Source organism: Macaca mulatta, chromosome 17, assembly GCF_049350105.2.
Source record: "Macaca mulatta isolate MMU2019108-1 chromosome 17, T2T-MMU8v2.0, whole genome shotgun sequence".
NCBI classification, from domain to species: domain Eukaryota; kingdom Metazoa; phylum Chordata; class Mammalia; order Primates; family Cercopithecidae; genus Macaca; species Macaca mulatta.
The window spans coordinates 104,977,665-105,005,286 of record NC_133422.1 but is presented as its reverse complement, the minus strand read 5'-3'; the positions used below and the strand labels follow the sequence as shown (position 1 = coordinate 105,005,286).

General features: G+C 49.2%; 2 protein-coding genes across 5 annotated transcripts in view; one reads left to right on the top strand and one right to left on the bottom strand.

Moving 5' to 3' along the window:
* Nucleotides 1-11,222, bottom strand: part of NAXD (NAD(P)HX dehydratase) — a 64,615-nt gene extending 53,393 nt beyond the window's left edge. For all 4 annotated transcript variants that reach the window (XR_013407744.1, XR_013407747.1, XM_077974014.1 and 1 more), the window contains exon 1: nucleotides 10,880-11,222. The gene's annotated coding sequence lies outside the window, so the exon portion shown is untranslated. The remainder of the gene's footprint in view (nucleotides 1-10,879) is intronic.
* Nucleotides 11,208-27,622, top strand: part of RAB20 (RAB20, member RAS oncogene family) — a 36,822-nt gene continuing 20,407 nt past the window's right edge. Inside the window, exon 1 of the mRNA XM_001082373.5 lies at nucleotides 11,208-11,658. Coding sequence (XP_001082373.2) covers nucleotides 11,487-11,658 — 172 coding nt within the window. The 5' untranslated portion in view covers nucleotides 11,208-11,486. The remainder of the gene's footprint in view (nucleotides 11,659-27,622) is intronic.

Below are 27,622 nucleotides of genomic sequence, written 5' to 3'. Positions count from 1 at the left end.
GAAGGGAAGATGGAGCCGCCATCTTCAACATTTCTAGTCCCTAGTTCCTGCTAGCATTCACCTGTGCACGCTCCCAGCCTGCTTGTCCATGTCTGCAGCTCCACTTTACAGGCTGCTCTTTGTTAGAAAATGATTTGGGGCTGCTTTTCATTAAAAAGAAAAGCCTTATTGAGGACTCTCATACCCTTACTATCTGCCTAAGTGATTTCTTAACTCTTATATCAGCTTCCACAACAGACCTTTGTTTTCTCACAGTTCTGGAGGCTGGAAGTCCAAGATCAAAGTGTCGGCCGGGCTGGGTTCACCTTCCCACCCATGTGAGGCCTCACATGGCTGCCCCTTGGTCCATGTGTCTGTGTCCTAATTACTTCTTATAAAGACACCAGTCACATTAGACTAGGACTCTCTCCAGTGACCTAATTTTAACTTAATCACCCTTTCAAGGCCCCCTCTTCAAGCTCAGGCTCAGTCTGTGGTGCTGAGGGTTAGGGATTCAGCGTGAATCTCAGGGGGACTCAATTCCACCCTCAACACCTGTATTCTCTAAGACACTCGTGCCGTGAACAATAACATGGGCATTTAATTGATTATGCTCTCTCCGTTTTTCACTATTTTTAAAAGATGTGTTTATTTATTATAGTATTCCAAGCCCTGTGCTCAGTGCTGGTGCCATAACGAAAAGACAGACGTGCTTCCTCCCACAGAGGGGCTCAGAATTCCTTCAGGCACCGCTCACTTTTGGGATGGGCAGAGCAGGCTAGTGCTGCAGAAGAAAAGATTTTCTAAAACTGTTAAGCAATATACAAACATACGATTAAACATTATTCACGTCCCACTGAAATACTGAGGGTCACTGCTGTCTCACTATCCATCATTACGGCTTTGGTGATTTTTAAGCAGGGGAAGTGGTTTCCACATGGTCTCCGTTGATTTTCTCCCACCTGTGAGTGGATGTTTATGGCTCTGTGAGTCAGTGTGCCCAGCAACCCCGTAAAGAGGACAGAGTCCTGGATCCCCCATTTTGATGATTTAATATAAGTTCTTATATAAAATTATAGTTAAAATGTCAGCAAACCCAAAAATATTTTCTTCGCTCCAAGCTGTCCTTGAGGCCATTATCAAGTCCCAGTTCCTAGTGCGGGACCCTCTCTCAGACCCCAGATGTGGGCTCACGCCTCTAGCACTCGACCGGAAATAATAGCAGATGCTTTCCCCCCACCTCATTCCAGCACCCCTTTGAATAAGACAGAATGTGCGGGCAACCTCCATGAACGAACGTCAGAGGGGGCCATGGCGTCAGGACTGCACTAACGAGTGCTTTCCTTATCTGTGGTTGTCACGCGTTCTACACAGTTTGCTGTGCCTCATTATTGAACAGAGGTGCAGAGAGGAATGTTTCTGTTATCAAGAGAGGAATGTCTCTGTTGTCGGTTCAGTTTAACCTTTTTTGGGGGCGAAATATACATATGGAGGCTAAAGCATCTCCACCTGGGATGCGATCTGCCAGGTTCACTTCTGACTAACCCCAGTTCTGGGAAGGCCTCTAGGATTTCCAGTTTATCTTGTGCTCCTTGAGTAAGAGCAGGTCCTCATTGTAAATCCTGCCCCTAGGCTGAAACAACCTTGATGTTATCATCCTTCAGTTGCCTTGTACATCCCCTCTGAGTCACCCTTTTGCTTTAGTACAGAAGGCCTGTGTCTGGCAGGTAAGGGCACCCAAGACACAGACACGGTTTCTGTTTGTCAATCTTGATTAAATGTTTCTTTTCTCTTCTCTCCTCTCCTCTCTTCTTTCTGTCTCTCTCTCTCCCTCCCTCCCTCCTTCCTTCCTTCCTTCCTTTTCTTTCTTTCTCCTCCCTTCCTCCCTTCCTCTCTTTCTCTCTTTCTTTTCTTTCTTTCTTTCCTTACATGGAGTTTCACTCTTGTCACCCAGGCTGGAGTGCAATGGTGCAATCTGGGCTCACTGGAACCTCCACCTCCCAGGTTCAAGCAATTCTCCTGCCTCAGCCTCCTGAGTAGCTGGGGTTACAGGTGTGCGCCACCAGGCCCAGCTAATTTTTGTATTTTTAGTAGAGATGGGGTTTCACCATGTTGGCCAGGCTGGTCTTGAACTACTGACTTCAGGTGATCCACCCACCTCAACCTCCCAAAGTGCTGGGATACAGGCGTGAGCCTTCCCGCCTGGCCTTAAATGTTTATTTCTAGGAAACTGGGTATGTCAGCTCTTTCTTCAGCCTGTCAGTTTCCTCGGACTTCAAGGGTAGGTTTGCACAGACCTAGCCACTGCAAAACAACACTGATCTAAAATCCACCACTTTGGCCGGGCGTGGCAGCTCATGCCTGGAATCCCAGCACTTTGGGAGGCCAAGACAGGTGGATCACTTGGTGCCAGTAGTCATGGCAAAACCCCATCTCTACTAAAAATACAAAAATGAGTCAGGCGTGGTGCTGCACACTCGTGGTCCCAGCTACTCAAAAGGCTGAGACACAAGAATCGCTTGAACCTGGGAGGTGGAGGTTGCAGTGAGCCTAGATCGTGCCACTGCACTCCAGCCTGGGGTGACCACATGAGACTCTGTCTCTAAGAAGAAAAAAAATAAGATTGTCTTTATACCCGAAATCCACCTTTTTGAAGCTCATAGTCACTTTATTTCCATTTCTATAAAATTCCATTAAATTAGCTTTGAAGACCTAGGATAATTTTTATGATAAACAGAAAATGAACTGAAGGAAGGCACCAGTGTTAAATCAAATGAAAACAATTTCTGAAATCTAAGAAAAAATGGTGCGGGCAGATTGTTGATGTAAGTCCTTACCTCATTCTAGCACTCACTGAAATTCTATCTTTGTCGACATCCTGTTTAAAATGGAACCCCCTGCCACCGCCTCAGCCTGTATTCCTCCCGTCTCCTCCTCCCTTTTCTTCATCTAGCGTTTAATCAACACCAAGGGTGCTATATCCTGTGTGTTGCTGTGTATTTTGCTGGCTGTCTTTCTCCCAGCAGGTGCTGAGGCCCAGGATGCTGTCAGTTTCCCTCACTGCTCTATTTCTGGGTTGGGACTTAGAGTAGAATGGGTGCTTTTGCTCCTATCTGCTGAATGAGTACATAATAAATGGGCAATACATTTTTTGGTTTTTTTTTTTGAGCCGAAGTCTCGCTCTGTCCTCCAGGCTGGAGTGCAGTGGTGTGACCTCGACTCACTTTACAGGCTGAGGTAAAGTAACCTCTGCCTCCTGGATTCAAGCGATTCTCATGCCTCAGCCTCCCAAGTAGCTGGGATTACAGGTATCCACCATCACGCCCAGCTAATTTTTGTATTTTTAGCACAGATGGGGTTTCATCATGTTGGCCGGGCTGGTCTTGAACTCCTGACCTCAGGTGATCCACTTGCCTTAGCCTCCCACAGTGCTGGGATTACAGGCGTGAGCCACCGTGCCCGACCTACATTTTGTTTTTAAGAAAGAAGAAAAGTAGCTTAAAAGATAGTTGTTCTACAACAAAGTACCTAAAAATGCTCCTTAGCCATTTTGCAAAATCTAACAGAAACAATCATATTTTCTTATTTCTTTTATGAGACTATTAATGGTCACAGAATTTCTCAGTTTGCATCTATTTACAAAAAATGAACTACATAATTTTCTTGGCCTCACAGCACATTTCACTGATGAAACTGGAAAATTAATTACCCTGTTAAGCCAGTGGTTTAAACCAGACAGAATAAACATCTAACTTGGTGCTAAACAGCTGGTTTAAATAGACCCTTAACCCTGTACTACCTCCTTCCTCAACACTGCTTCCTGCATGTGAATACGGTGATTTAGTCTTTAAGGCATTTTTGTAAGGAGTGGCTGAAATTCGACACGGAGACATTCTCTTGGTTTAGTTTTTCAAACTGCTGGAAAATTCCTTTAACGTTTTCAACAAACTTGCTCGGTGAATTCCAGGTGCCAGGCACTGGGGTAGGTGCAGGGAACAGTCCCTCCCTCCACAAACTCTAAAAGCAGCAGTGAGTGTTTCACGTGGTGTTTCAGTTCACTAGTGAATTTATTAAAATGTGTATTGATTGAGCATCAATTGCCTTCCAGGGCCAGGCACTTGGGAGACATCAGAGAAACAAAACACAAAGATTCCTGCCCTCATGAGGCTTCTTCAAACATTTACTGAGTGGCAGAATGTGCTGAGAAAGGGACAATGCACTCGGTGAGGTGTCGAATGAGGTTAGGACCTGCTCCCTGACCCGAGAGAAGTTTTAAACTGCTAGAGATGATGACAGTCAAATGAGTCCGTGAGTCATTGTCAGGGGCTAAACTGCATGGAAGAGGCTAGCAGGGTGGTAGAAACTCAGATGAAGGAGCAGGAAAGGGCTCCCCAGAGGGAGAGGATTAGAAGGGGGTGTGCCTGGGCTGCACCTCATGGAATTCCTGAGTCCTGCACAGAATTCCAAACCTGCACAGATGAGGGGTTGGAGGGCTTTTCAAGTGGGCAAACTCAGTGAGCAATGAAGTGGAGAAATAGCTGGTCATGATATGCTTATGGGATGTTGCTTCTGGCCTCACCAGGGAGGGGAATTCATTCATTCTTCTGCGACTCAGTGCTTTCTTCAGTGCCCATTGTGTGCTGGGTGCAGTGGTGTTCACCAGGCACAGTGGTGAACAACACAGAGGTTTCTCCCCCATGGAGCTAACACCCTAGAGAAGGAAACGGCACCATCAAACCTGTAAATGAGCCACATACAGGGCAACAGGGGGTAAAGTAGGTGGGAGAGCAACTGTAAAAAAGGGTGGTAAGTGTGAGTGCGTGTATGGAGGGGGGCAGGATTTGAACTTGTGGAGATAGAAAGTAGGGAGCTGTGGCAGGTCTCTGGGCAGAGAAAGCAGTGGTTATGAAAGGTTAGTGTGACAGTGATTGGGACGGCAGGAGCTTGGCGTTAAGGAGACCAAATAGGAGTGGATTCTAACTATTTCGGTGTAAGAAGGTTCCAGACAAGTGGGTGTCTGTGGGAAAAGAGAGAGAAGATGTTAGAGGGATTTATTTAGAAGGGAAAATCCATTGGGCTTGGTGATGAATTGGATATGGTTATAAAGATGGTGAATGAATGAATGAATGACTCTGCATTTAGAGAAGGGCAGATGAATGATATGGTGGGTTGCCATATTGAGAGATCCATGTGGAAAGGCTTAGTAGGTGGATGAAGAAATGGACAAAGAGCTCAGGTGAGAGAAGCAGACGGGGGGTAACATTTGGAGAATCAAAAATCATGCTCCAGGAAGTGATTCAACTTCCTGATGGTAAAAAAGTAGAAAGAAGTGTAAAAATTCTAGGCGAGCCTTGAACACCTGCTGAATAAATGGAGAGGTATACCATGTCCATAAATGGGACATTTTCATATTATAAAGATATCCACTCTTCCTAAATTTAACTATACATGTCATTAATGTGTTTCCTAAGGTTAGATACATTGATTTCAGAATTCAGATGGAAGAGTAAAGGTTCCAGAATAGTCAAAGGGACTTTGTTAAAGAAGGATGAGGGGAACCCGCCCTAAGACAGTGTGGTGCTGTCCAAGGTTAGAAAAATATAGGAGTTGGGGCTGGGCGCGGTGGCTCAAGCCTGTAATCCCAGCACTTTGGGAGGCCGAGGCGGGCGGATCACAAGGTCAGGAGATCGAGACCACAGTGAAACCCCGTCTCTACTAAAAATACAAAAAATTAGCCGGGCGCGGTGGCGGGCGCCTGTAGTCCTAGCTACTCAGGAGGCTGAGGCAGGAGAATGGCGTGAACCCAGGAGGCGGAGCTTGCAGTGAGCCGAGATCGCGCCACTGCACTCCAGCCTGGGCAACAGCGTGAGACTCCGTCTCAAAAAAAAAAAAAAGAAAAATATAGGAGTTGGACAGATAGAGGGTCCAGAAATTGATACTTATGTAACTGACTTTAGCTGATGGTTTAAAAATCAGTGAGAAAGGATGAGCTGTTTAATAAATGGTAACAGGTCAATTTGCTTTCCAAATCCATAACATAAAAATAAACTTAAGTCCCTACCTCCTGCCATAGAATAAATTAAAGATGGGTTAAAGCTTCACATATGAACATTAAAACCTCTCATAGAATAAAGAGGGCTACAATTCTTTATCATTCCTCCCATGCAGACATAGAGTGGACTTCCCTGGCCCTTGAAGCTGGACCAGCACTACACTTTCTTGACCCACATGGAGAAGTCATGCTGAGACTTCTGACTAGGCTGTAAGAGGCCTCGTCTCTTCCACTTCATCTCTTGGTACATGCTCTTTGGAGCCCTGAGCTGCCTAGCAAATAGTTCAGCTGCCCTGCTGGAGAGGACATGTAGAGGGTCCCGGGAGCACGGTCTTGTGGGGATGACGACCACATGAAGGAGCACTGGAACAGCAAGTGTGTGAGTGAAGAGTCCACTGGGGTCCTCCAGCTCCACTCACCTCCAGAGACTCAGTCCCAGCTGCTGTCTGCTTGCAGCTACATGAGAGGCCCGAGTGAGATCAGCCGAGCTGCCCAGCCAGACCTCGTTACCAGCGGAACCACAGACAGAAGAATTGTTTTAAGTGACTCCATTTGGTGGTGGTTTGTTATGCAGCAATGGGCAACTGAGATGACGCCATACATTGTCTATAACTGCTGTTGTGTGCTGAACTGTGACCCCAGAAACACGCTGAAGACCTCACCTCCGATGCTGTGTTTGGAATATATGTGCACCTCCAAAATTAAGTTGTGTTGGAACTTAAACAACAAGGTGATGGTATTGAGTGGTCTTCTGTCTCTTCTGCCATAAGAGGACACATGGACAGCATCATCTATGAGGAACAGGCCCTCACCAGACACTAAGCCTGCCAGTGCCTTCATCTTGGACTTCTAGCCTCCAGAACTGAATACATTTCTATAAAGTATCCAGTCTCAGGTATTTTATAATAGCAGCACAAATGGACTAAGACACTCAATGTTTCAGAATATGATCTTATTTGGAAACAGGGTCAATGCAGACGTAACTAGTTAAGACGGGGTCATACTGCAGTAGGGCAAGCCTTAATCAAATACAATTCATGACCTTATAAGAAGACAGAAACTTGGACATAGAGAAGAGACACACAGAAAGAAGACAGCTACATGAGAACAGAGGCAGAGGCTGGAGCCACAAGCCAAGGAGCTCCTGTGGCTCCTAGAAGCTGGCAAAGGCAGGAAGGACTCTCTGTTCGAGTCTTCAGAAACAGCATGGCCCTGCCGAGGCTTTGATTTGGATGCCTAGCCTCCGAACCGTGAGACAATAAACTTTAGTCGTTTAAGCCATCCAGCTCATGGTACTTTGTTATGGCAGCCCCAGGAAATGAATAAAGCTATGAGCATACATGGTAAATTACCTTTCAAATGGAACTGAAAGGCATGTACCGAAATCAGGAACATGATTACCTTTGGAGGAGGAGAATGTTAACCTTTTGACAAAATCAGTTCTTGGAAGTAGGGACACAGCTGGCATCTTTCATATTATTCTCTACTTTAAATATATTTTCCAAAACAAACAAACAAACAAACAAATCTCCAGGTGAAAGGATGAGAGGATTGAAGCTATGTGAGAACATGGAGGGATGTGAATCCCAAGAGGGAATGCCAGAGGAACACTGGAGACCCGGAGGGCACAAAAGCACATGAGGCTGGAAGGAGCTCGCTGGATTTAGAAACAAGCCAGTCCCGGCTGGTGCAGTGGTTCGTGTCTGTAATCCCAGCACTCTGGGAGGCCGAGGCAGGAGGATCACTTGAGGTCAAGAGTTTGAGATTAGCCTGGGCAACATAGCAAGACCTCATCTACACAGAAAAAAAATAGCCAGGTATGGTGGCACACACCTGCAGTCCCAACTACTCAGGAGGCTGAGGTGGGACGATCACTTAAGCCTGGGAGGTCGAGGCTGCAGCGAGCCATGATTGCACCACTGCACTCCAGCCTGGGTGACAGATGAGACTCTGTCTCAAAAAAAGGAAACAAGCCAGTCATTGGCGGCCTTAGGAGGCAGCTTCTTTAGAGAGAGGTGGGCACAGAAGTGAGATGGCGCAGGCGCAGGAGAAGAGGGTGCTGAGGGAAGTCTGGCCCTGAATGAAAGGTGACAGGGAAGATGGTAGTGAGAGGAGGCTGCAGCAGTAAACACAGGTGCCTCAGCTCCCAGAAGGAACAAGGAGGCAAGGGAGCCGCCAGCTGCACTCCTCAGCGTGTAATGAGCACAGGGCCCCGTGCAAAGGAGAAATCAGCTCCACTTGGAATCCAAGTGATTCCAGACCATTATTACCAGTCATACAAGCATGAGAACCCTCTCCCCTCCTCCTGTCACAGACCATCCCTGATGTTTGTTTGGTGCTTTTTACCCTTCCAGCACTTTCCTGGGCAGGACTGCGCTTGCACCTCCAAACACAGGATTGGGCAGGATCGATGGGATGACTGGCAGATGAAGAAACAAAGTCAGAGCTCCAGCCTTCATACCCGCTTCCCTCTCTTGGTCTCAACATTCAAAAAGATGTGTGCGCTTCATGAAATTCCAGGGCTTTGCTTCCTCGCTTTGTGGCCAGTGACTCTGTGGGGCTGGGGGTAGTGCACATTGATCCGTGTTGGATCACCTGGTCTCCAAGCTCGAGTCCCAGCCCATCCTCATTGTCCCTGTGCAGTGGGCCATTTAGACCTACTCACAACCTTGTGGCCTTGGTTTAGTTTGTTTAAACAAAGCTATTCACGTTCTATTTCATTGTGACCCTCTCCAGGGCAGAAACGAAACTTTTTTTTTTTTTTTTGAGACAGGGTCTTATTGTCTCCCAGGCTGAAGTGCAGTAGTGGCACAATCACGGCTCACCGCACTCTTGACCTCCTGGGCTAACGTGATCCTCCCATTTCAGCTTCCTGAATAGCTAGGACTGCAGGTGCACACCACCATGCATGGCGAATTTTTTCTGTCTTTTTTGTAGAGACAGGGGTCTGCCCATGTTGCCCAGGCTAATCTTGAACACCTGGGCTCAAAGGATCCATCTGCCTCAGCCTCTCAAAGTGCTGGGATTACAGGTGTGTGCCACTGCGCCTGGCCAACAGGAACCAAACCTGATTCATGTTTGTGTCACCCCAGGCCAGGCACTGTAGCTTGTGTGAAAATTGTCAGAATCGAAATGGAGTCACTAATGTTAAGAAAACCCTGACAAATAGAGCCAGGGAAGGCCATGAAGAGAGGGTTCTTTTTTTTTTTTTTTTTTTTTTGAGACGGAGTCTCGCTCTGTCACTCAGACTGGAGTGCAGTGGCGCAATCTTGGCTCACTGCAAGCTCCGCCTCCCGGTTCATGCCATTCTCCTGCCTCAGCCTCCCGAGTAGCTGGGATTACAGGTGCCCAGTAGAGACGGGGTTTCACTGTGTAAGCCAGGATGGTCTCCATCTCCTGACCTCGTGATCCACTTGCCTCAGCCTCCCAAAGTGCTGGGATTACAGACGTGAGCCACCGTGCTCGGCAAAGAGAGGGTCCTTGTGCCTGGTAACAAAAAGGACTCTCTGGAAAAACCGCAACCTTGCACAAAGGTCACTGCAATCTCCCACAAAAAACAAGTCCTGCAAGGACATGGCCCAGCCACTGGCTGTCCTACTTCGAACTGACATTGCCTTCGTTATGGATCTTTGTAGCCACAGATAATTATTTTCAAACAATTGTGCAGTCCGCCTTATTTTTTAAAAAACCTTTGCTTTCTTTGCCTCCCTGAATATGCACAAGTTTACTATGGCATGCATATTTCTATTGCAATGCTCTATTGCAAAATAAGTATCTTTTTCTTTTAGACATCCTCTCTGTTATTTAGGTTGTCACTTGCATGCAACAGGCATTGAATAAATGCCGAATTGACTGAAATTTGTTCTGAGGATGAAGCAGTGCTGGCTGAGAAGGAGCCGGGGTCTCCTGGTGCATTTTCCATGCCCCAGAAGGTCCACTTCCACCTCAGCCCCACACTGCTCAGTCTCAGCAACCTGACGTGCCAGGGCTGAGCAGGTATGATAGGCCTTGGCATTCCTGCCTTGTCGGAGTCTCAGGGCACCTACCGAAGGAGGCAACGGGCCTATTTCCCTTTACAGGACACCGGTTTTAACCTGCTCAGGGTCTCACCGCCTTTCTCAGCCAGGCCAGCGGCCAGAGCGACACTGTCCCCAGGGTTCAACTTAAAGTCCATTCTACCTCTCATTTTCTCTAAAAAACCCCAACCAACCAACCAACCAACAAACCAAATTCCACACGCTGCATATTTTAAAAGCATTTCAAGGTTTACTCTAAAAAGTAAGGAGGACTTGAGAGGCCGGGGCGGGTGGATCACGAGGTCAGGAGTTCGAGACCAGCCTGGCCAACATGGTGAAACCCTGTCTCTACTAAAAATACAAAAATCAGCCGGGCATGGTGGCTCATGCCTGTAATCCCGCCTACTCGGGAGGCTAAGGCAGGAGAATCACTTGAAACCGGAAGGCGGAGGTTGCAGTGAGCCGAGATCGCGCACTGCTCTCCAGCCAGGGCAACAAGAGCAAAACTCCGTGTCAAAAAAAAAAAAAAAAAAAAAAAAAAAAAAAAAAAAAAAAAAGGAGGAAATATTTCTCAAGTAGCGATTGCAACTTCCATAGTCAAATTTTCATTCCAAGCCATAAATGGAGATGACTGTCCACTTTTCAGGTACAAAATAGGATAAAAGGCTTCTTGCAAAAGTCAAAGAGCAAAACCAAAATCCTCCACAAGCAAAACCCTCCACTAGAAAGCGCCCCCATCTCTAATCTCTAACAGTGAGAGCCTCAGGACGGGCTCCGCAGACGCTCATTTAAAGCAAACTTTTTCAATGACCTTGAGGGTGGTTGCACTTACACGCACGCGGAGAAGCAAATCGACCGCAGCTGGAAAGGCGCTGGGTCGAGCGTGAGAGGAACACGCTCTCACGTGTTCCTCTCCTAAAGGAGCGTGGAAGAGAGAAGGGGGTTCCCCAAGGGCCCCGGCCCTTCCACCTCGCTCGGCCCCGCGGCCAGGCTCCTCGCACCGCAGCCCCGACCGTGCAGAAGCGGAGACGCGGAAGGTGCTCCCAGAACTTTCATTTTCCATCCTGCAGCAGTCCGGAGCCTCGGCTGGAGAACTCCCGTTCTTGCGAAAGCGCGAGGTCCGGCAGGGGCGGGGTGGGGGCGGTGGGGGGAAGGGGATGGGGCGGGGCCGGGGCGGTGAAAGGGCCCGGGGGGCGGGGCGAGGCCGCCGCGGTCCGGGCCCCCGACGTGCGCTCCGGGCTCCGTAGCCAGCTCCTGCCCGGGCGCGCACACGCGCTTCCTCTCTTGCGCTCCCGGGCGTCCGGAGGCGAAGGTCCCGGAGCGTTCCCGAGAACCGGGTCGCGGCGAGTCCAGGGTCCGCTCCACCAGCTGCGCGCGGGGCGCACGAGCCGGCCAGCCTCCGGGAAAGGGTGCGGGGCGCCGGGGGTTCCTGCGGGAAGATGAGGAAGCCCGACAGCAAGATTGTGCTGCTGGGGGACATGAACGTGGGGAAGACGTCGCTGCTGCAGCGGTATATGGAGCGGCGCTTCCCGGACACGGTCAGCACGGTGGGCGGCGCCTTCTACCTGAAGCAGTGGCGCTCCTACAACATCTCCATCTGGGACACCGCAGGTGAGGCCGGCGCCGCCTGAGCCACGCCGCTCTGGGGCTCCGCCGGGGACCGGGGGCGCGGGGCTTCCAGCAGGGCACCCGGCCGCGCACAGGGTCCCGGCCTCGGACAGCAGATGCCTTCTTCTCGGGGTTTCCCCCTCGTCCTCCCTTGCTGGTTGGGCTGAGCTCTGCCTGCTGAGCCACTCAGTGACCTCAGCGACAATCCAGTTTGCAGAGAACCCGCTGGTCACTTGTGTACCTGAGCGGCCTTTGCTCCCGAGCCCCGCGTTCCTGCTCTGCTGCCCTGGGAACCAGAGACGCTCCTCGGTGGCTGCTTTGTTGAGTATTTTCAGTTTTTACGTACCCGTAGGAACATGATCTCCTTTAAGATTCACTTGAGGGAGGCCGGGCGCGGTGGCTCAAGCCTGTAATCCCAGCACTTTGGGAGGCCGAGACGGGCGGATCACGAGGTCAGGAGATCGAGACCATCCTGGCTAACACCGTGAAACCCCGTCTCTACTAAAAAATACAAAAAACTAGCCGGGCGAGGTGGCGGGCGCCTGTAGTCCCAGCTACTCGGGAGGCTGAGGCAGGAGAATGGCGTAAACCCGGGGGGCGGAGCTTGCAGTGAGCTGAGATCCGGCCACTGCACTCCAGCCTGGGCGACAGAGCAGACTCCGTCTCAAAAAAAAAAAAAAAAAGATTCACTTGAGGGGTGAGCAGAGCTGGTGTTATTAGCCCCTTTTTAAGAAAGAGTAAAATGAGGCACAGAGTGGTCCCCTGCTGGGTTTACTCAGGAGAGAGGAAATAGAACTGGAGCCTCCGGACCTCTCAGCCCGGAGCATATCTGCCTTTTACAGTTAATCTTCTGCTTGATCTTGGCTCAGATACGTCATATGGGTTTGGAGTGACTTCCGGTGGAAGCATTTGTAAGATAGGTAATGAGTTATTTTTAGTGTGTAGTATTTGTGACTTTTCAAAAGTACAACTTAGAAGATCTCAATTCAAGCTTTCTGTTTAACATTGGAAAATAACACTGGTGATTGTAGCATTGCAATGGAATATATTTCCTTCTCCTTACAAAAGAATAAGATATTGTAAGTGAAGAAACTGGATTCGTGTGACACATTTTCAATGAGTGTGAGTTTTTAGAAGCCTGAAACTCTGAAAGTTCTGACTTCTTTTATGTCAGCATTTTAAAAAGTCATATACCCAAAGGCCCCGTCCAGAGTTCTTAAATTGCCATCTTGGGTGCGACAGTATGCTGAATAAACAAGATGATAATTAATTCTCTCTTTAAAACTGAATTAACGAAGCTCACAGAGGTACTTCCAGTTCTCCCCCTCCCTTTTGCCTTCTTTGATGCTTGCTTTTTCATTATTATTATCCCAGTTAACATCGTGACTAGTTTATTGGCAATCATCTTGTGAAAACAATGTCCCCGGGTAAAGAGGTGCATTTCCCGGATCTTTGCTCCAATTCTGTCTTCCGCCCCAGGCTGCAGGGTGAGGTTCACTGAGCTGACTCCCTCACACTGAGCATTTGTTAACGATGGAACGCATGCTCTAGAAGTCAAATCGAACCCACTTCACGAACCCAATTTGCTTTTCTACAAAGTCAAATGGAACCTAATTTGCTTTTGTACAAAGATTTGCCCCTCTGCTGCTTTCGCTGGCTGGCTGGGATTTACTGCTGCCCTTGGTTTACAAGTAGCAAGGTTAATGTAGGAGTGCTATTGGGGGACCCAAACCGAAACCCCTGTAGTGGCTGCCGTTGGAGGCAGACTCTTACCACACGGGGTGTTTCTGGAACAAGAGCTGCCCTGCAGTGCTAGAACAGCCCCTGCATTGGAGGGAATGAAGTAGCAGTTTTGTTTCGACTGGCCTCTTGCTTCTTCAGCACCAAGGACATGATGCAGCTGGAATCTTGATCACCAGAGGATTTTGCAATTGTGCTGATGTGATGCCCTAGATGTCTTGAAGCGTTCCTGGGGGCAGCAGCTCATTTCCTGGCATCCGAGGCTGCTGCTGCTTGTTCGAAAGATCCTAAGGGTGAATTACTAGAACTCCTCAGAACAGAGGGTGACCAGGCCCCTTCTCCACATTCCTGACTTCCTGTGTACTCAGGCGGCCCTGGCCCAGAGTTGGCAGGGACACAGGCCACCCTTGCCTGCCTCCTCAGTGGTCTGTGGCCTGACTGGGTACTTGCAGGAAAAAGAGAGGTAGGAACAGATACCTTTTCTATAATTATTGGAAATTCAGAATTTAACTTTTAGGGGACCTTATTCTTTTCCTTCTTTTGTTTAGCTCCTAAACTTTCTCTCCATCACACAGACATTGCTTTTCAAGTTGTCTTTGTTGTAATTGTCATAACCGAGGCAGAACGATAAGGACCAGCCGGAGGAGGAACCATTTTCAAAGTTGCTTTTAGCAACACAAGGCAGGGTGGGCTGGGGTGGAGGCGCAGGTGTGCGGAGGGTGACAGGATGTTTAATAGTAAAAACGATTGCACGGGGGTCGGTGTATACCCAGTGCCTGGCTGCTTGTAGCCTGTAAGGCAGGATGGAGCTGAAGAGGGAGAAGAGAGTTGGCAGGGTAGACGTACATTACCCTATTCCATTGACACAACAGCCCTCCAGAGGGAGGTGTGATTATTTGCATGTTAAAGATGGGGCCGGGCGTGGTGGCTCACACCTGTAATCCCAGCACTTTGGGAGGCTGAGGTGGGTAGATCATGGGGTCAAGAGATCAAGACCATCCTGGCTAACATGGTGAAATGTTAGCATAAACATAAAAAATTATTAACATAAATAATTATTATATCCTAAACATACAAAAATTATCTGGGTGTGGTGGCACACACCTGTAGTCCCAGCTACTCGGGAGTCTGAGGCAAGAGAATCACTTGAACCAGGGAGGCGGAGGTTGTGGTGAGCCAAGATCGCGCCACTGCACTCCAGCCTGGCGACAGAGCGAGACTCTATCTCAAAAAAAAAAAAAAAAGAAAAAAAAGATGGGAAGACAGGGCCACATGGTGGCTCCTGCCTGTAATCCCAGCACTTTGGGAGGCTGAGGCGGGCAGATCACCTAAGGTCAGGAGTTCAAGACCAGCCTGGCCAATGTGGTGAACCCCTGTGTCTGCTAAAAATACAAAAATTAGCTGGGTGTGGTGGCTGGCGCCTGTAATCCTAGCTACTTGGGAGGCTGTGGCAAGAGAATCGCTTGAATCCTGGAGGAGGAGGTTGCAGTGAGCCAAGATCGCGCCATTGCACTCCAGCCTGGGTGACAAGAGTAAGACTCTGTCTCAAAAAAAAAAAAAAAAAAAAAAAAAAAAGATGGGAAGACAGCAGAAGTTAAGTGGGATTTAGACCTTGGTTCAGCCAACTCCAACTCACTTATCTCATTATGCCGTTTTAGGGGGCACTTGTCACTCCCAGCCCTCGTCTAATTGGGCACACACATGTGGAGTGGTTGCTGTGCATGGGTGGGCGCATCCGGGAAGCAAAAGGAGGTTGCCCAGCGAGGAGGCAGAGCCCTCGAAAACATACCCCTGTGCTCCTCTGTGTCTGCTGGTTGCTCAGGACAGTCTAAAGTGTTGCCTGTTGTTGGCAAATATAAACTGAGCTTCCCTGGTGCCAGATACTTGTTCCACAGCAGTGAGCAGGCCGGCTGGCTGCTGCTCTGCAGGCTCTGGATTCCAGAGGAGGGGGAAAGGCAGGCAAGAAGTGAGTGGTACAGCTTCACATCTGATCATTACTTTGAAGAAAATACGACAGGCTGATGAGAAAGCGGCTGGTGTGCCCAGCACAGACCTGGTCCCCAGAGCCCTGGAGACAGAATGCCCTCCGCGTTTGTTTTCCTTCCCTTCTCAAGGCCGTGGCCTGGTGGGTGGTGGGAGTGGGGGCACTACCTGACTCACGTTTGCATCCCCAGCACTTGGCCCCTGAAGAGCCAGCTTGGAAGGCAGCGGGGAGCCCAGACTTGAGCCGCTTCCCTATGCTGGCATCCAACTCCAGCTGTGTCTCTGGGGACTGGGTGTTGGAGAGGGTGAGTGCGTTTTGCATGTGGAATGGAGGCATGTCTGTGGGAGCCTGAAGCCAGGCTGTGACAGACAGAATAGTGGCCACTGCAAAGGTGAGACATCCTGGTCTCTTGAGAGTCCTCTGGCCTTTGAGTCCTTCTGAGGCACCAGCAGAAGGTTATGTGGCCACACCAGGGCCTCCTCTCCAGCACAGGCATTCTGGATGGTGGACCTCTTAGTGTGAGCCTCCCAGCAATCTGCCTGAGGACTTCCCACATCACCAAGTCCTGCTCTCTTCCCTCATCCTATCTGTTCTTCCTCATCTTAATATAAACAGCCAGAAAAATCCATACCTTCAACACTTTGCTTGGAAATCTCCTCAGCTAAATATCCAACTTCATCACACATGGTTATGCTTCCCTCACAGCTGTGGGGCACGACTCAGCTGAGCTCTCTGGCACCCCATCCTCACTCCTCCACTTCCGATAACGCAGTCCTCATTCCGACCCCAGGCTTCCACCTGTAATTGGCTCCTCCTGGTGGAGGTGTTCACTCTGAGGATGCAGGTTTTCTCTGCCATGCTTCTCGCTTCCTTCTGATTCCTCACCAGCAGGGCTGTTCATGTGCATCTTCCTGCCAACCATCTGTTTAGGCCAATCCAGGCTGCCTTCTCATGATCCTCAAATCCTCCCAGATCTGCCATTGCCCAGTTCTAAAACCACTTCCATGTTCGTAACAGCCTCTCTCTGCTCCCAGTTCCAAAATCTGTGTCAGTTTCCTATTGCTGCTATAACAAATTAGTTACTTAAAACAACACAAATTTGCCTGGCATGGTAGCTCCTGCCTGTAATCCTAGCACTTTAGGAGGCTGAGGTGAAAGGATCGCTTGAACCCAGGAATTGAAGACCAGCCTGGGCAACACAGGGAGACTGTCTCTACAAAGAATAAAAATGTTAGCCAGGTGTAGTGGGGCGCACCTGTAGTCCCAGCTACGTGGGAGGCTGAGGTAAGAGGATTTCTTGAGCCTGGGAGCTTGAGACTGCAGTGAGCCATGATCATACCACTGCACTCCAGCCTGGGCAATGGAGCAAGACCCTGTCTCAAATAAATAAATAAAAATTAAAACCATAGATTTATTGTCTTTAAGTAGTCCAGAGGTCAGAAGTCCCAAATGAGTCTCTCACTGGGCTCAAGTCAAAGCTTGCAGGATTGCATTCCTTTCTGGAGGCTGAGGGAGGAACCTGTTTCTTAGACTTGCCTGGCTTCTGGAGCCTGCCTGATTTCCTGGCTTTATCCTCTCTCCGAAAAGGCAGTCCGGTTAGGTCTGTCCTCTACAGCATCCCTCTTCTAAGGGTTTAAAGGACCCCTGTGATTTTGTGGGATCCATCCTGGTCCTTGTTTTCAGGGTGGCTGACTGGCAGGCTCAGCGTCCCTCACCCACGTGACGTGTGCACAGGTTCTGGAGATCAGGGCATCTGCTGACCACAGCCGTGGCCGTGGCTGTGTCACCTCCTTTTGCATCAGACTCCTCCTGTATAATAAGGGGAGAAAGGGGCACCTGTCTGAGCATTATTAGGAGTCAGCAAGTTAAGACTGGCAAAGTTCTCAGAACAGCGGCCAGAATGAGGAAGCACCATGTGAGTTTTGCTAAACAAACATTTGTCTCCTGGCCTTGGGTGCCTGTCACTGAGATTATACCAGCAGGCATGTTACAAAGGGAGGAGGGAGGCTCAGCTGGGCCCCCAGCAAACAAGTCTCTAATAAATGGGGAGGCCATGGCGAGGGGAGGGAAGGTGGGGGACACTCGCGGTGACCATGGTAAAGAGTGAGAATAAAAGTCGTCGTCCGCCATCCGAGGGCTCAGCAACCTGGGAGACCCGGCCATACTGAATTTCTTCCTTCGCTGTTTGCAGTCGAGCAGGGGGTTGGTGTTGATGACTGGTTTCACCCACAGAAGGCAAAGGCTGATTCACGTTTGCACTTCCCTGGCATCCTCTGCCCGAGCTGCGAGGAAACAATTCCTCTATCTGTCTCAGCTGAGCTTTGGCGTGAGCCTTGCAGACCCCAGCGTTCTTGGTGCCAGAACCCAAGGATGGGTGGACGGCAAAGATGTGGAAGAGAGATGGGCCCAGCCTCTGGCCTCTTTAGAGGATGCTGATGGCTGACCCACCTGAGAAGGGATCAGGGTGCAATGGCCCTGGAATCTGTGTCACAGAAGGCAGGACTGAGAAAATGGGGGGGTTCTGTGGTGTGGAATAGAGAGGACTGGAGTCGCAGTCCCAGGAACTGTTTGCTGGAAGGTTGTCATATGGAAGAGGAATTCAAGCCTCATTTGAGTTCTACTGGGGCATGTTAGAGTAGTGGGGGGATTTGTGGCGGGAGAGCAGGTGTGGCCTGTGTGTAACGGCTGCCTCCGAAACTCGCGCTTCCAACACTTACAGTAATTGCCACTGTATGCGGCTTCCTGCCACGTGCCAGGCCCTGTGCAGGCTCCATACTCCTGGGCTACATCCTTTTCTCACATCTCTGCCTGGGAGGCATCAACGTTGCCGTCCTACAGACTGGGAAACAGCATCTTACAGAGGGGAGGCGGCTCCCACAGTCGATCCCTGACAGTGCCAGGGCCGCTCAGCTTCACAGCCTGGTCTTCCTGCCCTTGGGAACCCAAGGTCTCGATGCTGCTTGGCTCAGGACCTAGAGTACGGGTTTCTCCGTGGATCAGGTCCCTCCCTCCCAAGCCGAAATGCAAGGATTTTTCAAGGAAAGGCTCATGATGGATTTAGGGTCTCAGGTTCTCCAGGTCCTCTCTGGCCTCAGAGATGCCGTGAACCCAGGCTGGGCTCTGCAGCGAATGAAGATGCTGCTTTGCTCATGCAGGCTCTTTCCTAAGCCCCGGGCGAGATTCTGAGCAATTGGTTTAAGAACTTTCTCTTTACTTGAACAACTGCAGTGCAGCCCAGGAGAGGATGCTGGAGTTTGTGGTTATGGAATCTTGGTGCCTGGAGGAGGGAGAATGTGAGTGCTCATTCAGGTGAAGTTAGCTAAGAGATTGGCCTGCATCCTGTGAATGCAGACTGCTGTCTGCCCAAGGCAGAGCCCAGGTGGCTTTTGTGAAGGACAAAGGTGGCTTGTGGGTGAAGGTGCCGAATGAGAGGGACAGTTCAGCTCTGAGGACCGCGAGCCCCCACCTCTCTCCTTCCAGTCCACATAGAAGCCTCAGCCCCCAGCCCCATGACAGCTGCTCCTTAGGGAATGGGTGGAGGCTGTGTCATACGTGTTGCTGCTTCAGGTTGGAATTGTGGTGATGCTGTGGGTGGGCCTGGAGAACAGCTCTCTTTGGCAGGGACCACAGGGGTGGCTGAGGGTCCACACTTTTGACTGACCTGCGAGGACTGCACATTTTTTAAAAGCCTTAAGAGATTGGTGCAGAAGTGAATGCACAGCCTGCAAAACACGTGGAGCCAGGGGGATTTTATTTATTTATATAATTATTTAATGTTTTTGAGACAAGGTCTCAGTCTGTTGTCCAGGCTGGAGTGCAGTGGGGTAACCACAGCTCACTGTAACTTCAACCTCCCAGGCTCAAGCAGTCCTCCCACCTCGGCCTCCTAAGTAGGTGGGACCACAGGTGTGCACCACCATGCCTGGTCAATATTTAAATTTTTTTTTTTTGTAGAGACAGGGTCTTGCTACATTGCCCAAGCTGGCCTTGAACTCCTTGGCTAAAGCGATCCTCCTACCTTGGCCTCCCAGAGTGCTGGCATTACAGGGTGAGCCCCTGTGCCCAGTCAGGAGTCAGATTTTAGCTGGCTTTCCTATTATATTAGTTCCTGTTTTAGCCTCACTCAGGAGAGGCTTCTGAGTGGTTTTTGGGGTCTTAATATGGTGACCCTCAACCTGACAATTAGTGTTTGTGTGACTGGAGACCATTTGGTCAATTACATGGTCTTTCTACAGATCCGGGGGCTGACGCAGGCCTGCTGCTGGTTGTTGTAAATAAAGTTTTATTGGCACAGCCACATGCATATGCATACAGTTAAATGCATTGTCTATGGCTGCTTTCACCTTGAAATGGCAGAGTTGAGCCATTGCAACAGAGACCAGACAGCACTGAAAGCCAAACATATTTACTGTCTGGCCCTTTGCAGAAAACATTTGCTGATCCCTGGTTTAGGTTGTGTAAAGGAGATAATGCTTCTCTAGAAGTCTGTTCCCATAGGTATAGACACTTCTAAAAAGGTTTACCATTCAGCAATTGTAGGACCCCAAGATTCAGTTCAACTCAACAAGCAGCTCTCAAGTTTCCACTGTGTGTGTGTGCTGAGCTAGAGTGGAGTGAGGGTGGATTTAAGATGAACATCAGCTCCTACTGAACGAAAGATCTTGGGAGAAATGCCAGTTAAGGTTTGTATCTGGAAGGTCAACCTGCAAAACCCCAGGTGCATGTGGGTCCACATGGTCACCTCTACGGAGGACTCTGAATGGGTGCCTCCTGGGTGCAAGGCTTCATTTGTAGAGTTCCTCTGCTTTATTGGCCAGCAACAGTGGCCTGAATATGAATGTGGGTATTAAGATAGGGGAAAGAGAATTAATTGATTGTCCTGGCCTCAGCAGGAGTGGACAAAGCGACATTATACTCGGAGATTGCAGAGCACAGTGGCCGCTTGCGAGCAGTGTGCACTGGGAGGCTCGGCCCACAGCCTCCTGGAGTGGCGCCTGGGAATCCCGGGGTGCCAGGGGACCTTGCGGGCTCTTCAGTGCGCTGTGGTTCAGGGGAAACTTAATGAAGGTCAACTGTGTTTGTTAACGAGCACCTGAGTCGCATTGAATGCCTTTGGGAGACACTTTCACGCTTTGTTATCTTTAAGTTCTCTGGAGAAATAGAAAATTTTATTTATTTATTTATTTATTTATTTAAGATGGAGTCTCCGTCTTTCATCCAGGCTGGAGTGCAGGTCTCGGCTCACTGCAAGCTCCGCCTCCCGGGTTCATACCATTCTCCCGCCTCAGCATCCCGAGTAGCTGGGATTACAGGCGCCCGCCACCACGCCCGGCTAATTTTTTGTATTTTTAGTAGAGACGGGGTTTCGCTGTGTTAGCCAGGATGGTCTCGATCTCCTGACCTCGTGATCCGCCTGCCTCAGCCTCCCAAAGTGCTGGGATTACAGGCGTGAGCCACTGCGCCCTGCCCTATTTATTTATTTTTAATTTAAATTTTTTTTTTTTTTTTGAGACGGAGTCTCACTCTGTTGCCCAGGCGAGAGTGCACTGGTGTGATCTTGGCTCACTGCAAGCTCCGCCTCCCAGGTTCAAGCGATTCTCCTGCCTCAGCTTCCCGAGTAGCTGGGATTATGGGCTCCCACCATCATGCCCGGCTAATTTTTGTATTTTTAGTAGAGACAGGGTTTCACCATGTTGGTCAGGCTAGTCTTGAACTCCTGACCTCAAGCAATCCACCCACCTTGGCCTCCCAAATCCCACCTTGTTGGGATTACAGGTATGAGCCACCGCGGCCATCTTATTTATTTATTATTTTGAGACAGGGTCTTCTTCTGTCACCCAGACTGGAATGCAGTGGTGTGATCTTGGCTCACTGCAGCTTTGACCTCATGGGCTCAAGCAATCCTCCCACCTCTCAGCTGGGACTACAGCACCACCACCTCTGGCTAATTTTTGTATTTTATTTTATTTTTTATTTTTGTAGAGACACGGGTCTCAGTATGTTGCCCAGGCTGGTCTTGAACTCCTGGGCTCAAGAGATCCTCCCTGCTTGGTCTCCCCAAGTGCTGAGATTACAGACATGAGCTACCATGCCTGGCTGAAAATTTATGATGCCAGATCAAGATTGCTCTTCTTTCTGTATTGAGATTTCATATAACATCCCTCTCCAAGAAAAAGAAATTTTGTACAAACATACACACATGTACACACACACACACACACACACACACACACGCCTAAACAGCTGTTGATTCTTAGGATAATGGATTCATCACTGCAGTGACAGAGTTCCGTGGTCCAGCTGGCTGCGAACGCTGGCCCAGGCAGGTTCCAGCTTCGTTTCAACCCTGGCTTCCCTGGTGCTGTCTCTGTACCTCACTGAGGGGTCTTTCTGCCAGGCCTCCTGGATCTGGTCAGCTTCCCTGCCCAGAGCCCCTCCAGCACTCCTCAGCTTATCACTCCTCTTGTCTGGCTGCTGGCACCTGAGCCCTGATGCAAGATTTGTAGTTCGTCCTGTGTGCTCTTTTCTCTGTTCTCACAGGGGCTTACAGCGTTTCTGTCTCCGGGACTGTCCCCGCTCCTAGCAATTCCCAGCTTGAATTTTATCCCATCTTTCAGTGAAGTATTTCTTGGTCTTTGTAGCAGAGGGAAGAATTCCTCCTTTCACCAAACTGCTACAAAGTGACCTTGCACCCATAGTACATACTGCTGGTTGTCTGTTTTTCTGATCTCTTTTTCTTTCCTTGGATTTATAAACTCCTTGGGTTTTACTCACTTCACGTTTTCCATAGAATGTAACATTTTGCTCTGTGATATTTTTGAAACTAAGTTTTTGCTGAAGGAAACTTTTGAAAACGGTGGGAAAAATTCAGAGAGTGACATTAGCAGTTTCATTTTCTTAGCGATGTATTGACCTTGAATGATAAAATTAGTGTGGAAATATAATTGTCCTGAGTGCTGTGACACAATAGGCCATTGTGTGCGTGGTAGGGAACTGTTGGTCCAGGGCATTAATTATATGGTATCCTAAAAAACTTCTTTAGTAGCTCTTGATTTCTTTTGAGTTCAGTATCATTATAAATCTATTGAAAAGACTAACACACCAGGACCGTGCTTCTGGGAAGATGGAAAAGATGTATTTTCCCCTACTATTCCCTCTAATTACAGCCAGAAACCTTGGATTTTATATTAAAAGCAAATGTAAGACTCTGGCAGGTGGCAAGGAGAAGGCAGATCCACTAGGGACCTCGGGAATGTGTTTCAGGAAAAACTCTAAACCCAAGTTTCTCCTTTGCTCTCAAAGCGCCACAGTAATCATTGACCAGGAAACTCCTGTGACCGAAGGTGCAGGGTTTTCCCCAACACCACGCAGTGGACGCCAGCTGGGTGTCCTCCAGTTTAATTCCAACACTATCCACCTGGAGGTAGCGTCTCATACCACGGGGTGAGGGCTCAGTCCCACAAGACGGCCCCTTCCTTCCCCTCAGTCTCAATTCCAGGCCTCTGGAATTTCTGATCCACCGGCTTCAGGTGAGGGTTCCCACGACCCCCTCTTTGGGTTCAATTACTTTGCTGGGAAGTGGTTGCTTATGTTTGTTTACTGGTTATTAGACAGGATATTGCAAAGGATACAAATGAACAGCCACATGAAGAGACACATGGAGCAAGGTGTGGAAGGGGTGCCACGGAGTTGGGGTCCACGGAGTTGGGGTGCCACAGAGTTGGGGTGCCCTCGTGGCATGGGGGTGAGTTCTTCTTCACCTTCCTGTCGGCCTCCACGTGCTCGGCTTTCCGGGAGCTCCCTGAATCCTGTTTTCAGGGCCTCTTATGGAGACTTCATTGGTTGTCTGTCATTGAGGCATGGGCATCATGTCAAAATGTGATTGGAAAGGCCGGGTGTGGTGGCTCAGGCCTGTCATCCCAGCAGCTTGGGAGGCTGAGGAGGGTAGATCACTTGAGGTCAGGAGTTCGAGACCAGCCTGGCCAACATGGCGAGACTCTGTCTCTACTAAAAATACAAAAATTAGCTGCGCATGGTGGCGCGCGCCTGTAGTCCTAGCTACTCAGGAGGCTGAGGCGAGAGGGTTGTTTGAACCCAGGAGGCAGAGATAGCAGAGGTAGTAGTGAGCTGAGATTGTGCCACTGCACTCCAGCCTGGGCAGCAGAGCAAGACTCCATCTCAATTAAAAAAATTAAATTAAAAAATGAATTTAAAAAAGCGTGACTGGATAAAAAGGGTGCAATCTAAGCCCAGCAAGGCCTGTTTAGGTTCCTCAAGGCTCTCTGCAGCATTCCTTCCTCTAGGGTATGGGGCAGGCCCTCTCTGGAGGGAGGGTCTAATGACCCCCTGTCAGATTAGAGTCCTGCCTGGGCCAGGTGAAAGGAGGGCAGGGGAAGGTCAGAGAGAAAGATTTTGTTCCTGAGGCCTAAGGCACCCAACATTATAACAAAAGACCGTAACAATGGCTGTAAGAATCCTGAGCTAGGTGAGTTCCCTGGATTCCAGATTCAGGGCTGAAGAAGCTAGAAATTCAGAAATGCCAAAGGGCACAGGCAAAATGAATCTGCATTCAGGAATTCAGCTTTTGTCTGAAATATTCCTTCCTGCTTAACCCAAGCTGATACAAATCAACACACTTAACTTTTAGTAACTTATATTCTAACACAGACCAAGCTAAGCTTGTAGTTCCAAGCAAAGCATGTCGTAAATGTCAGGCCTCTGAGCCCAAGCCAAGCCATTGCATCCCCTGTGACTTGCACGTATATGCCCAGATGGCCTGAAGTAACTGAGGAATCACAAAAGAAGTGAAAATGCCCTGCCTCCCTAACCGATGACATTCCACCACAAAAGAAGTGAAAATGGCCGGTCCTTGCCTTAAGTGATGACATTATCTTGTGAAAGTCCTTTTCCTGGCTCATCCTGGCTCAAAAAGCTCCCCCACTGAGCACCTTGTGACTCCCACTCCTGCCCGCCAGAGAACAACCCCCCTTTGACTGTAATTTTCCTTTACCCACCCAAATCCTATAAAACGGCCCCACCCTTATCTCCCTGCATTGACTCTCTTTTCAGACTCAGCCTGCCTGCGCCCAGGTGATTAAAAAGCTGTCTTGCCCTGTAATCCCAGCACTTCAGGAGGCCGAGACGGGCGGATCACGAGGTCAGGAGATCAAGACCATCCTGGCTAACACGATGAAACCCTGTCTCTACTCAAAAATACAAAAAACTAGCCGGGCGAGGTGGCCTGTAGTCCCAACTACTTGGGAGGCTGAGGCAGGAGAATGGCGTAAACCCGGGAGGCGGAGCTTGCAGTGAGCTGAGATCCGGCCACTGCACTCCAGCCTGGGTGACAGAGCGAGACTCCGTCTCAAAAAAAAAAAAAAAAAAAAGCTGTCTTGCTCACACAAAGCCTGTTTGGTGGTCTCTTCACACGGACGCGCATGACAGTAAATATTTGCTGATTTGTTTTGTGGACTCACAAGATGCTGATGGCAACGGATGTCTTTCCTCCCTCTGGGCTGGCCGCTGTCCACACACTGGTCTGAAGCCTCCGCTACCTAGTGCTAGGGTTCTGCAAGGAAGTCAGGGCAGTGTCCTGTGAAAAACTGGCCTGGAAGGTTTTGAATCATCACACACATGTTCAGGCCTCTGGGTTCTGTAGGGACCCAGCCCTTACCTTGCTGGGGCCCCTGGGCTGTGAGAGTAACAGGCATTTATCGTGCTTCTGGGTGCCAGACATCACACTCAGTGCCTTCTGGCATCGTCTGTTGTTCCGGCATCCACTTTGTGTGCTTGGTGTTATCCTCACCTCTCGGTGCACATGAGGAAGCTGAGGCCCAGTGAGCCTAGGGAGCTTGCCCCAGTTGCACTCCAGGTTGGGGAGTGCAGATTTGAGGTGGGTTTTTGTCAAAGTCCACCCTTCCTGGCACTGAGCTGGTTAAGAGGCTGCGATGGAGCCAGGACCCCTCACATTGGAGCAGTGCACACAGACACACCCCGCATAAAACAGGAACAGACCTAACCAAGAAATCAGGTGTGCCCACCGTGCTCCCCTGGTGCCTTCATGAGGATGGAGGCGGGTGAGACTGAATTGCGGACATTTCTAGAATGACAGGAGTTTTTTGCGGTTTTTTTGTTTTTGTTTTTGTGTTTTTTTGAGACAGAGTTTCATTCTGTTGCCTAGGCTGGAGTACAGTGGTGTGATCTCAGCTCACTGCAACCTCCACCTCCCAGCTTCAAGCAATTCTCCTGCCTCAGCCTCCCGAGTAGCTGGGACTACAGGTGCGCACCACCACACCCGGCTAATTTTTGTATTTTTTGTAGAGATGGAGTTTCACCATGTTGGCCAGGCTGGTCTTGAACTCCTGACCTCAAGTGATCTGCCCACCTGGGCCTCCCAAAGTGCTGGAATGACAGGCGCGAGCCACCGTACCCAGCCGAATCATGGTGTTTTCTAATCTATCATTCTGCCTTGCATTATTTAAAATTAAAAAAAAAAATTGTTGGATCAAAAAGATGTAGCATTCTAACTGAAGTTGCTTTGAGGATACAGCGTCTTTTATTTTTGTACTCTGTTGACCAGGTTTCCTATTTATATTTTGAAAGTTCTTAATTTTATTACTAAGAGCCTTCACGGGCATAAAGAGTTGCTCTGGTGGTAGATACACAGTTATAGAATACCTGCTACAGGAAACTGTTTTTGCTCCAGGTTATATCTGAAATGCTTACCTATATTTGAAAGTAAGTGTTTAGATACAAAGAATAAATGGGACGGCCTATTTGCAATATTGTTGTGTGGGCTGATTAGCCAGCATTAGCCTGTGGGGTCACGCAGTCTTCCCAAGACTGAGGTTCCAGTCTGCAGACTTTGGCCTTATATTATAGCTTTGGCCTTAAATTATAGCCGATGCTTCCACAACACTTAGTATGTGCCAGAGGCTATGCAAAACGCTTCCCCATTTTAGCTCCTTTAATCCTCTCTGGGACTGTAGTAGGTAGCAAGATTTTTCTCCAGGAAGTGGTGGAATGGGATCTGATCTGGGCAGACCTGCCCGAGGGCTTATGTACTTAATCTCACCACGCCTGCTGTGTCCTTCATAGAAGTGACTTCTATCCTAAAGTGAGAGTGAAACTGGAAAAGAATTGCTCCAGATATGCAGTTACTCACACAATGTAATAAATGTACGTCGGGCTACATTCTGTTTTGTGCATGGGGTGCCTGTGAACTAGAAAAGTCCTGCTGCACCCAACGGTGGTAAATGAAAAATAGTTTCAACCTGTGGCCTGTCTCATCACTAACAAGATTAATGTATTAAGATTCCTGTTAACACTTTCCCCAGGTGGAATTACATGCACTTCATTCACGTAGGAAGCTTGCTGCACCTCGTGTCTGAGATGCGCTTTCTCATTTATGCAGAGCCAGCTGGTTCAGTGTGTTCGAGGCAGGGGTCCGTTCCCTTGCCTGACCTTGGCTGCTCTAGCTCAGGACAGTCTGGTTAGAGGAGGCGCCATGTAGACCGCTGTGATTTGGCACAGCAGTCAGCTTCCTGGCCTTGACTGGTGGCATTCCAGGTTTCTGACATATGAGTCCTTGAGGAGGAAGAACACTTTCTATTGTTTGTGGTACAAAAGTTCAGCTTGGCCAGGCGTGATGACTCACGCCTGGAATCCCAGCGCTGGGGGAGACTCAGACGGGAGGATCCCTTGAGGCCAGATGATAGATACCAGCCAAGGCAACATAGCGAGACCCTGTCCCTACTAAAAATTGAAAAAAAATTGCCAGGCATGGTGGTGCACGCCTGTATGTTCAGCTACTGGGGAGACTGAGGTGGGAGGATCACTTGAATCTGGGAGTTTGAAACTGCACCACTGCACTCCAGCCTGGGCAACAGAGTGAGACCCTGTCTCAAAAACAAATAGACAGACAAACAACCCAAAGAACAAAAAACAGAAGTTCAGCTTGTACTGTTCACAAATGCTCCAGGTCGGTTAAGATTTGTGAGCCTGTGTGTCACCCAATGCCATGCCATGACACACGCTTAGTGGCCCTGTCACACAGACCAAGGGTGGCCTGCAGAGCTGCTGAGTGCATCAATAAAAAATGAGGCATATCTACTTAGAAATGGAAGACTCGTGTAACCGTGCTTCCCTGTGGGTTGGAACTGCCTTTCGGGACGCTACCATGTCATGGCATAACTTGAAATGGCTTACGTTGCCCAGATAGATGAATTCAGGGGTCGTACCTTT